The sequence below is a fragment of the Macaca nemestrina genome, chromosome 15 (assembly GCF_043159975.1).
Source record: "Macaca nemestrina isolate mMacNem1 chromosome 15, mMacNem.hap1, whole genome shotgun sequence".
In the NCBI taxonomy this organism is placed as follows: Eukaryota; Metazoa; Chordata; class Mammalia; order Primates; family Cercopithecidae; genus Macaca; species Macaca nemestrina.
The window spans coordinates 20,285,912-20,298,160 of record NC_092139.1 but is presented as its reverse complement, the minus strand read 5'-3'; the positions used below and the strand labels follow the sequence as shown (position 1 = coordinate 20,298,160).

The window sequence follows — 12,249 nt, the reverse complement described above, 5'->3', positions numbered from 1 at the left end:
AATAGTAGCCATAAAAAAGAAGAAAATCATGTCCTTTGCAGTAACAAAGATGCAGCTGGAGGCCACTACCCCAAGTGAATTAATACAGAAACAGAAAACCAAATACAGCATATTCTTGCTTACAAGTGGGACCTAACACTGGGAACACAGACACAAAGATGGCAACAATAAGCACTAGAGATTCCACGAGTGGGGAAGGGGGGGAGGGGCAGGGGTTGAAAAACTACCTATTGGATACTGTGTTCACGGCTTGGGCAACGGAATCATTAGAAGCCCAAACCTCAGGATAAGGCAATATACCCCTGTAACAAAACTGCGTATGTACCCTCTGAATCTAAAATTAAAAATATATAAATACACAAAATAAAATAGTTTTATAACAAACCAGTAAACATGTTGCCTTGAGTTTTGTGACCACATTAATCAAAGCCAAGGAGGGAGGTCATAGAAACTCTGATTTATAGGTGGCCGGTCAGAAGCACAGGTAAAACAACCTGAGGCTTGCCATTGACACAGAAAGTGGGCACAGTCTTGTGAGACTGAGCCCTCAACTTGTGTGATTTGATGCTATCTCCAAGTAGAGAGCTTCGGAATTGACTTGTAGGGCATCCCCTGCAGAGCGACTGTTTGCCTGATGTTTGGGAGAAAATCCCCACACACCACGTATCTGGTGTCAAAAGTGTGTTGTGAGTGCAGCAGGAGAAAACTGAATGTGCTTTTTCTACACACTTGGTCAATTACATCAGCTGGAGAATGAGGAATCAAGGAATCACGCTACTCTGAAGAGGGTAAATGAGGGAACTCAGCATATTCTTTTATAGGCCCCAAAATTTTCTCTTTAAAATGTTTACAGTTTACTAGGTGATTAAACCCATTTACTCACTTCACTGTCACAAACGTTCTCGAAGAGAGGAATGCTGGGGTGATTATCCTCGGATAAATGACTTATAGCAGTCCCAAAATATTCAGGCCCTGGTTTCCAATTTTGAGTAACAATCTAAGGCCTTCTTTCCCTTGCACCAGAACTGCAGATAAGCCTCCGCTAAAATCCCAGCTTTGCCACATACTCTGCAGTTTTGGCAAATCCCGTGATAGGGGATAAAAATGTTACTTGAGCCACCCAGAATTAAAAGATGGCACCTTAAGAGGTGCTTCGGGAGGAACCGGAGCTCCCGCGCTGGGAGCTCTCATTCCTTGGTCCCACTCCAGCTCCGGAGGAACCCGCAGTCAGGAAGCCTCGCAGGGCGGAGCCACCGAATTGTAAACAATGGCGGCCGACCTCCTCCGTTTCCCGAGGAACCCAGAGGGCGAGACCCCTGATCCCGACCTAAGGGTATCGCGGATTTGGATTTGGGTCTGGGGCCCCGGACACCCTGTGTAGCCCAGGGCCTCCTGACATCCCGAGGGCCTCTGGAGCCAAGGCCCGTGCAGGTCTGGGTTTGAGGCCTTTCCCCACAAACCGCAGGTCCGGCGAGGACTCGGGACCCCGAACTCACCCAGCTGGCGAGGGAGAAGACACCCAGGACAGCCCCCATGGTGACGCCAGTGATGGAGGTGGCAGGTCCTGAGGCTGCTTTCTAATGCGGTGGTAAGTGCCAGCTGAGGCGTCTCCCCAGAAACGCGACGGTTCCTCAAGCCGGAAACTTGGCCCTCCACCGGCGCACGGATGCGTCACGGCGTGGCCCCGCCCACCGTCCACGACCGAAGCGGCCGAGCCGGGGGCGGGGGCGGGGGCGGGTTGGGGGGGGGGGCCTGTCATTGGCTGAGGGTGCGCCTGTCATTGGCTGAGGGGGAAGGCGGGGCTAAACCATCCTGGGATTGCAGGAACTGGGAAGGTGTCATTCCTTATATCATTTGTATTCATTGTGCAAATATCTGGAGGTTACAGAAGTGTACAGAGAGGCACGGTATCTACGCTCAGAATTTATTCTCTAGTTAAGAGATCTGACACCATGCCCCAATGTAATGAACACGATGAAGCAGTATGGGGGAATAGGCTTTCAATAAAGGTGTATTTAGTGCCTACTATTGTAAGGGAAAGTAATTTAGTTGGGCAGTAGTCTTGGAAGACTTCTCTGAAAGATTTATTTTTTAATCTGCGAACCAAAGGATGAGTCCAAATTAACCAAGAAACGATGGGAATCGTTTCCTAAAATGTGGGATGCACCCCATTTGAGAAAAATGAAAGGCTCTAAGGGTGTATGAACAGAACATTAAGCGATATTAAACAGCAGAATGAGAACGTCCCATTTCAAACCAATAGGCTAGTTGTTTGAGGCCAGTATGGTATTTAACATTTTTCTAATGTTTATCTCCCTTTTTAACACAGTAAGGGCTTCATTTTCCAAATCTCTCAAACAGGCAACCATGCCTGCAGTTTAAAAATATTGTTTTGTTTTGAGGTGTGTGTTTGCAATAACCTTTTCATTTCTACCAAGCAATGCTGATTTCTCATTTAACCAGTGATGTAAATATTCCTTTCAAAACACATTTCAAAACACATTTGAGAGTTCACTTAAAGAAGAAAATGAAAACATTATTTACTTACATATATAATAGTTTAGTTGGAATGTGGCAAACGATGATGTCTGGACAATGAGATGTCACTCTTCTCCTGTGGTGTGTTAATCTTCCCTGATTGATAAAACTCGCTGGAAGGGGATTTGTAATTGAATTCCTTCTGGATTATCAGCCTTTAGTCTGATAAGGGAAATTCATGAAAAGCCCTTCTGTCCATGAGCAGTTCTCATGGACAGAGCAATCATCATACCAGTGTGGCATATTTGGGGATGTTATTTCCTGGATTCCTTGAAAATGTATTCCAAATTCATCTTTTACAGAAATGGAAGGAGGCTCAAAGTGTGCCCAAGGCCATGAAAAGTGTTGATGAAAGAAGAAAGAAAACTACTCACATTTAATAATTCCTACCTCTCCTTTCCCAGATCCCTCTCCTCACCGCACATACACAAATACCAGTTCAAGTCAGGTTGCTTCAGGACCACTGCACTTTCCAGGGAGCCCTTAACATTCTTGCTTCTTTCTGTCTGAGTATTGTTGGTCTGGACTTAAGAGAGCTAAGACTGTGATAAATTTTATAGATCAAATTCTACCAGAAACATACCTGTAGTCAAAAAGAATTAGGTTTATTTAGCTTGTTCAGAAAGGGAGAACACATATCAAAGAAAACATAGGGTGTCTTGGTAAGAGGTAACTGGGGATGACTTATTTTAGGATTTGGGTTTATGCTGGGTAACTAAATCCAAGGAGAGTTTAAGGAAGTGGAGAACAGTTTTGGATTGGACACAGTCAAGGAGTAGAGGCGATTCAGTGATTAGTTATCTTACATATTTTTATCCGGGAGGTAGAAGGATTAAAACAAGGCTAGATTTGTTCTTGGAAAAGAAGCAAAACCCACTCATATTAGTCAGAATTGGAAGATGTTGAGTCCTATTTGTGGTACCAGAGTGGCTTTGTCTGTGTCTTGCTCCAACTACATGGTGGTCTTGTCTGATCTTTGTTCATATTCTGTGATCACTGTTTATGTTCCATTAGAAACATTAGGTCTAGCTGTCAGCTGAACAGTTTTTCACTTTCTAACCTGCAAACATTTGTCCTCCCAAATGTAGGATCCCACCCATCTCTTAGTGTTTCTGGCCCTAACTGGTTGAGTGTGTCACCTCTACTTGGCCAAAGGGAGGAGAGCAGATCTTCGAGATCATCTACTCCAATCTCCCACCTCAGGCAGGAACCCCTCAGCAACATCTCTTCTAGGGTAGGAGACTCACTGCCACCCAAGGCAGCTCCTCCCATCTTTACATATCCGTTGTCAAACCTGTCAGGCCTCTGAGCCCAAGCTAAGCCATCATATCCCCTGTGACCTGCACGTACACATCCAGATGGCAGGTTCCTGCCTTAACTGATGACATTCTACCACAAAAGAAGTGAAAATGGCCTGTTCCTGCCTTAACTGATGGCATTACCTTGTGAAATTCCTTTTCCTGGCTCATCCTGGCTCAAAAGCACCTTGTGACCCGGCCCCTGCCTGCCAGAGAACAACCCTCTTTGTAATTTTCCTTTACCTAACCAAATCCTATAAAACGGCCCCACCCCTATCTCCCTTCGCTGACTCTCTTTTCGGACTCAGCCTGCCTGCACCCAAGTGAAATAAACAGCCTTGTTGCTCACACAAAGCCTGTTTGGTGGTCTCTTCACACGGACGCGAGTGAAAAAACCTAGGTTTCCCCTTTATGTTGTTGAAAAGATAACACATGTACTTGGTTATAAAATACTGCATAAAGGAGCACACTGTGAAAATGAAGTGTCCTTCCCAGCCTTTCCCCACCCTCATCTCCCAGATCTCCTTCCGGAGTTGCTACTGGAATATGCATATGCCAACATTGTAGCTATTACCCATCACTTCTTTTTACATGTGATGGCATTCTTTTTTTTTTTTTTTTTTTTTGAGATGGAGTCTTACTCCGTCGCCCAGGCTGGAGTGCCGTGGCACAGTCTCGGCTCACTGCAACCTCCGCCTACTGAGTTCAAGTGATTGTTCTGCCTCAGCCTCCAGAGTAGCTAGGATTACAGGTGCCTGTCAGGCCTCTGAGCCCAAGCCAAGCCATCGCATCCCCTGTGACTTGCACGTATACGCCCAGATGGCCTGAAGTAACTGAAGAATCACAAAAGAAGTGCAAATAGCCTGCCTCGCCTTAACCGATGACATTCCACCACAAAAGAAGTGAAAATGGCCGGTCCTTGCCTTAAGCGATGATATTATCTTGTGAAATTCCTTTTCCTGGCTCATCCTGGCTCAAAAAGCTCCCCCACTGAACACCTTGTGACCCCCACTCCTGCCCACCAGAGAACAACCCCCCTTTCACTGTAATTTTCCTTTACCTACTCAAATCCTATAAAACGGCCGCACCCTTATCTCCCTTTGCTGACTCTCTTTTCGGACTCAGCCCGCCTGCACCCAGGTGAAATAAACAGCCATGTTGCTCACACAAAGCCTGTTTGGTGGTCTCTTCACACGGATGCAAGTGAAAAAACCTGGGTTATTTTCCCCCCATATGTTGTTGAAAAGATAACACATGTACTTGGTTATAAAATACTGCATAAAGGAGCACACTGTGAAAATGAAGTGTCCTTCCCATCCTTTCCCCACCCTCATCTCCCAGATCTCCTTCCGGAGTTCCTACTGGAATATGCATATGCCAACATTATAGCTATTACCCATCACTCCTTTTTACACGTGATGGCATTCTTTTTTTTTTTTTTTTTTTTTTGAGACGGAGTCTTACTCTGTCGTCCAGGCTGGAGTGCCGTGGCACAGTCTAGGCTCACTGCAACCTCAGCCTACTGAGTTCAAGTGATTGTTCTGCCTCAGCCTCCGGAGTAGCTAGGATTACAGGTGCCCACCACCACGCCTGGCTAAATTTTTTTTGTATTTATAGTAGAGACAGGGTTTCACCACGTTGGCCATGTTCATCTTGAATTCCTGACCTCAGGTAATCCACTCGCCGCTTTTTTTTTCCACTTAACTTATTCGTTCATTCAATAAATATTTACCAAGCTATTACTATGTGTCAGGCACTGTTGCCAGTGATGAGAAAATAGTAGAGAACAAAACAAAGTGCCTACCCTTAAAAGATCTTATGCTGTAGGGGAAAAAATCAAGCAACAAGCACACACGTATATAACAGACACTGAAAAAAGCTGTGAAAAAAGAAAGGAGAACACAGAGTTGGTGGAGGTCTATTTTCTTTTCTTTTTTAAATTTTAATTATTATTATTTTTTTGAGACAGGGTCTCACTCCGTCACCCAGGCTGGAGTGCAGCAGCATGATCTCACGTCACTGCAACCTCAGCCTCCTGGGTTGAAGCAATTGTTGTAACCAAGGGAGTTATAGGGAAACACCACACTCTGAAACTAATTCAGGAGTCCTTTATTAGCTGGCGACCGAGACACGGCTAGCGCTCAAAATTCTCTCAGCGCCGAAGAAGGGGCTGGATTTTCTTTTATACTCTGGTTTGGAAAGGGGAGGGGGAATCGAGCTGAAGCAATCTCACAGAAGTAAAAACAGGCAAAGAAGTTAAAAAGACAAATGGTTACAGGAAAACAAACAGTTCCAGGTGCAGGGCCTTTAAATTCATCACAAGGTGATAGGTGCAGGGGCTCTGGGTGCTATCTGCCGGACACAAATGCGGGGGCTTTAGAGTACTATCACCCGGGCGAATTCCTAGAACTGTGGACATAGCTTGCCACAGTACCTTATCAGTTAATTGCACTCTTTGATGTGCTGGGAGTCAGCTTACACAAGTTAAGTCCTTGAGGAAGGGGGTGGGTAAGGAGCCCTAGATGTGTTACAAATGAAGGAGCCAAATGGAGTCCCTCTGGCTTTCTCAGCTAAGGGAGAGTCTATTCATATTACAACAAGGTAAGGTATCACACAATTCTCATGCCTCAGCCTCCCCAGTAGCTGGAATTACAGGCACATACCACCACTCCTGGCTTATTTTTGTATTTTTAGTAGAGACAGGGTTTCGCCATGTTAGCCAGGCTGGTCTCGAACGCTGACCTCAAGTGATTCGCGCACCTAGGCTTTCCAAAGTGCTGGGATTACAGGAATGAGCCACTGCGCCCGGCCCTACTATTTTCAAGAGTAGTCTGGGCAGGTCTTTTAGAGGGCTTGACACTGGGGCACAGACATGAGTGAAGTGAGGAAGCAAGCCATAAAGATACCTGGAGGAAGAGCAGGAGAAAATGCCCTGAGATGAAAGCATGCTTTGAGGCAGGAAAACAGGGTCTGGAGGCAGGGAACAAAAGGCCGATTCACACTTCAGCTATGACAGGAAATATCCTCTCCATAGGGTGTAGGCCAAGTAAATGACTTTGTAACTCTACTTCATCCTCTTCATTTACATAGGGCGTGTCCCAAGTAGAGGGTAAACTCCCAAAAATTCTGTAAAGGGGCCCTTGAGCCCCTATGCTTGGGCCCCCTCCCACACTGTGGAGTGTATTGGTGAGATGGAGTCTTGCTCTGTGGCCTAGGCTGGAGTACAGTGGCTTGAACTCGGCTCACTGCAACCTCTGCCTCCCAGGTTCAAGCAATTCTCCTGCCTCAGCCTCCTGAGTAGCTAGGATTACAGGTGTGCGCCACCACGCCCAGCTAATTTTTGTATTTTCAGTGGAGACGGGGGGGTTTTCGCCACGTTGGCCAGGCTGGTCTCGAACTCCCGACCTCGTGATCCGCGTGCCTCGGCCTCCCAAAGTGCTGGGATTATAGGCGTGAGCCACCGTGCCCAGTCTGTACTTTCATTTTCAATAAATCCTTTCATTTCTTCTTGCTTTGTGTGTTGTGTCCAATTCTTTGTTCAAGATGCCAAGAACCTGGACACCCTCCAATGGTGACAGCTTAGAGGGAAAATGCTGAGAGATGAGGTTGGACAAGTATTCAGGGGGCAGTTCACTTCCAGCCTTGTTGATGGTGACAACAACTCTAGATCTTATTCTAAATGTAATGGGGAAACAGTTGAAAGCTTTTGAGCAGGTGAGGGACATGGTCATGCTTACCTTTTTTTTTTTTTTGAGATGGAGTTTCAAAAAAAAAGCTTTTAGCCACCGCGCCAATCATGTTTATGTCATGCGCATCTGTGTGAAGAAACTACCAACAGGCTTTGTGTGAGCAACAAGGCTGTTTATTTCACTTGGGTGCAGGCGGGCTGAGTCCAAATAGAGAGTCAGCAAAGGGAGATAAGGGTGGGGCCGTTTTATAGGATTTGGGTAGGTAACGGAAAATTACAGTGAAAGGGGGGTTGTTCTCTGGCGGGCAGGAGTGGAGGTCACAAGGTGCTTAGTGGGGGAGCTTTCTGAGCCAGGATGAGCCAGGAAAGGGAATTTCACAAGGTAATGTCATCACTTAAGGCAAGGACTGGCCATTTTCACTTCTTTTGTGGTGGAATGTCATCAGTTAAGGCAGGGCAGGCTATTTGCACTTCTTTTGTGATTCTTCAGTTACTTCAGGCCATCTGGGTGTATACGTGCAAGTTACAGGGGATGCGATGGCTTGGCTTGGCCTCAGAGGCCTGACAGTTTACATTTTATTTTATGTATTTATTTTTTTGAGGTTTAAGCAATTCTCCTGCCTCAGTCTCCCAAGTAGATGGGACTACAGGAGTGTGCTGCCATGTCTGGCTAATTTTTGTATTTTTAGTAGAGACAGGGCTTCACCACATTGGCCAGGATAGTCTTGGTCTCCTGACCTCATGATCTGCCTGCCTTGGCCTCCCAAAGTGCTGGGATTACAGGCGTGAGCCACCGTGCCCGGCTTTTTTTTTTTTTTTTTTTTTTGAGACAGGGTGTCCCTCTGTCACTCAGGCTGGAGTGCAGTGGCACAGTCTCTGCTGACTGCAACCTCCGCCTCTTAGGCTCAAGGGATCCTCCCACCTCAGCCTCCCGAGTAGCTGGGACTACAGGTGCACACCACCACACCTGGCTAAGTTCTTTATTTTTTTGTAGAGGCAAGGTCTCACTACGTTGCCCAGGCTGGTCTTGAACTCCTGGGCTCAAGCAATCTGCCCGCCTCAGCCTACCAAAGTGCTGGGATTGTAACTGCCCAAGGGGTTCACCTTGCACGCTACCTAAACAGAGCCGACTAATCAAGAAGGGGGAATTACAAAAGACAAAGTAATTCACACAGAGCCTGCTGTGCGGGAGCCCTGAGTTTTGTTATTACTCAAATCATCCTCCCTGAAAACTCAAGGATCAGAGTTTTTAAGGATAATTTGGTGGGTAGGGGGCCAATGAATCGGGAGTGCTGATTGCTCGGCTGGAGGATGAAATTGCAGAGAGGTGCTGGGCGCGGTGGCTCACGCTTGTAGTGCCAGCATTTTGGGAGGCCAAGGCGGGTGGATCACGAGGTCAGGAGATCGAGACCATCCTGGCTAACACGGTGAAACCCCGTCTCTACTAAAAATACAAAAAATTAGCCAGGAGTGGTGGTGGGCGCCTGTAGTCCCACCTACTCGGGAGGCTGAGGCAGGAGAATGGCATGAACACGGGAGTCATAGCTTGCAGTGAGCTGAGATCACACCACTGCACTCCAGCCTGGGCAACAGAGCAAGACTCTGTCTCAAAAAAAAAAAAAAAAAAAAATTGCAGAGTCAAAGCTGTTCTCTTCTGCTGAGTCAGTTCCTGGATGGGGGCCACAGAATTGGTTGGCAGGTCCAGTGTGGACATCTGGTTGTTAGAAATGCAAAAACCTGGCCGGGCGCGGTGGCTCAAGCCTGTAATCCCAGCACTTTGGGAGGCCGAGACGGGCGGATCACAAGGTCAGGAGATCGAGACCATCCTGGCTAACACGGCGAAACCCCGTCTCTACTAAAAACACAAAAAATTAGCCGGGCGAGGTGGCGGCGCCTGTGGTCCCAGCTACTCGGGAGGCTGAGGCAGGAGAATGGCGGGAACCCGGGAGGCGGAGCTTGCAGTGAGCTGAGATCTGGCCACTGCACTCCAGCCTGGGTGACAGAGCGAGACTCCGTCTCAAAAAAAAAAAAAAAAAAAAAAAAAAAAAAAAAAAAAAAAAAAAAAGAAATGCAAAAACCTGAAAAGACATCTCAAAAGGCTCATCTTAGGTTCACAGCAGTGATTTTACCTCAAAAGTAATTGGGGGCCAGGCACAGTGGCTCACGTCTGTGATCCTAGCACTTTGGGAGGCTGAGGCAGGCGGATCACTTGAGGTCAGGGGTTCAAGACCAGCCTGGCCAATATGGCAAAACGCCGTCTCTACTAAAAATACAAAAATTAGCCAGCGTGGTGGCAGGTCCCTGTAATCCCAGCTACTAGGGAGGCTGAGGCATGAGAATTGCTTGAACCTGCGAAGCAGAGATTGCAACGAACCAAGGTCGTGCCACTGCACTCCAGCCTGGGCGACAGAGCAAGACACTGTCTCAAAAAATCAAAATAGAAAAATCTTATGACCTCTAGAATAAGAATAATGACAGGTATTTAGAACTCCAGCCCTTCTCATTTTGGCTTGGTGGCTGGTGGCCTGTGGCCTTTCATTTGTTTTACAGGAACAGTTTGGCTTTCTGGAAAGGGCTATTATTTAAACGATACACTAAATTCTTTCCCAAAGCTAGTTTGGCCTGGCTGGGCGCAGTGGCTCACACCTATAATCCCAGCACTCTGGGAGGCTGAGGTGAGCGCATCACCTGAAACTCTGGGAGGCCGAGGCGGGCGGATCACCTGAGGCGGGGAGTTCCAGACCAGCCTGACCAACATGGAGAAACCCCGTCTCTACTACAAATACAAAAAATAAGCTGGGCGTGGTGGTGCATGCTTGTAATTCCAGCTACTCAGAAGGCTGAGGCAGGAGAATCAATTGAACTCGGGAGGTGCACGTTGTGGTGAGCCAAGTTGGTGCCATTGCACTCCAGCCTGGGCAACAAGAGTGAAACTCTGTCTCAAAAAAAAAAAAAAAGTTACTTTAGCCTATACCCAGGAATGAACAGGACAGTTTAGGGGTTAGAAGCAAGACAGGGTCAATTAGGTCTGCTATCTCAGTTATTATTCTTCGCAAAGGCAGTTTCAGGATGACAGGTGTGAGCCATCGCGCCCAGCCCTTGATATTTTGACTGGTCGCAACTCTTTTGCTTTTACAAAAATGAAGTAATGAATATATCCTTTGCGCTCGGGTTTCAGCATTTCTGCAGTTATTCCAAGAAGTGTGATTGCTTGACACAAGGAAAAATAAATTATTCCTCAGATTGAAGTTAAATCTGATGATCTAATTCTCCATCAAAGTGTGGGGAAAAGAAAGAGATCAGCCTGTTACTGTGTCTATATAGAAAGAAGTAGACATAAGAGACTCCATTTTGTTCTGTATTTGTGATGCTATTAATCTGTGACCCTACCCCCAACCTTGTCCTTTGCAAGAGACATGTGTTGCGGTGACTCAAGGTTTAATGGATTTTGGGCTATGCAGGATGTGTCTTTGTTAAACAAAATGCCTGAAGGTAGCTTGCTGGTTAAAAGTTATCACCATTCTCTTAATTTCAACTACCCAGAGACACGTACACGGCCAAAGGTCGCAGGGACCTCTGCCTAGGAAAGCTAGGTATTGTCTAAGGTTTCTCCCCATGTGATAGACTGAAACTATGCTGCCAAAAGGTTTATGGAGATGTTTGCATATGCATCTCAAGGCACAGCATTGTCCTTTGAACTTATTCATGTAACAGAGGTTTTTGTTCATATGTCTTACTGCCGATTTCCTCTTTTTTCTTTGATCCTATTGTCCTGCCACTCCCCTGTCTTTAAGATGGTAAAGATAATTATCAATAAATACTAAGGGAACTCAGAGACCGGGGCCGGCGTGGGTCCTCTGTAAGCTGAGCGCCGGTCCCCTGGGCCCCCGCTTTTCTTTCTCTATACTTTGTCTCTGTGTCTTATTTCTTTTCTCAAGTCTCTCGTTCCACCTTAGGAGAAACACCCACAGGTGTGGAGGGGCAGGCCACCCCTTCACAAAGAAACCAATTTAATCACTCTTTGACACACCACCCCTTCAGACTATAAAAGAGAGGAATCTGCCACCTCTCCCACATGAGTTTTCTTGTCTTCAAATATTCCCAGTCTTGGCAGGGAGTGGTGGCTCAGGCCTGTAATCCCAGCATTTTGGGAGGCCCAGGCGGATGGATCAGCTGAGGTCGGAGTTCGAGACCAGACTGGCCAGCATGGTGAAACCTTGTCTCTCCTAAAAATACAAAAATTAGCCGGGCATGGTGGCACCTGCCTGTAATCCCAGCTACTCGGGAGACTGACGCATGAGAATCGCTGGAACCCAGCGGGCAGAGGTTGCAGTGAGCGGAGATTGCGCCACTGCACTCCAGCCTGGGCGACAGAGTGAGATTCTGTCTCGAAACAAAAACAAAAAAACAAAAACCCAGTCTACCAAGCCACCACCTCAGGCTCCGTTTCCTCCTCGCACGGTCCCCATCTGAGGTTACAAAGAGATAAACTGAGGCACAAGCAGTACTCGCGGCCCAAGACCTCCCCCTGGCCTCACTGTCCCCCTTTCCTTCTCTTCCCCGGGCCTACTTCCAACCCGGATCCCTCCTTCGCAGCTCAGCCCTCGACTCCCACCTCGTCCCTCGACTCCCACCTCGTCCCTCACCTCGTCCCTCCTCTGCCCCCTCCGCGGCTGCGGAAAGGGACGCGAACCGTCCTGGTCCCATCCGAGCCGCCGTAGCGCG

At 47.3% G+C, this 12,249-nt stretch overlaps 1 protein-coding gene across 3 annotated transcripts in view; it reads right to left on the bottom strand.

The window, feature by feature from the left end:
• LOC105496407 (serine incorporator 3) overlaps positions 1-1,672 on the bottom strand; it is a 31,740-nt gene extending 30,068 nt beyond the window's left edge. For 2 of the 3 annotated variants that reach the window (XR_011613320.1, XM_071079247.1), the window contains exon 1: positions 1,497-1,672. Coding sequence is in view for 1 of the 3 variants with exons in the window: in XM_071079247.1 (XP_070935348.1) it covers positions 1,497-1,535 (39 nt within the window). In the remaining 2 variants the exon portion in view is untranslated. Of the gene's footprint in view, positions 1-883; positions 1,133-1,496 lie in introns of those variants that run through there. The other variant, XM_071079248.1, reaches the window with a different exon arrangement.
• Positions 1,673-12,249: the final 10,577 nt, after the last annotated feature.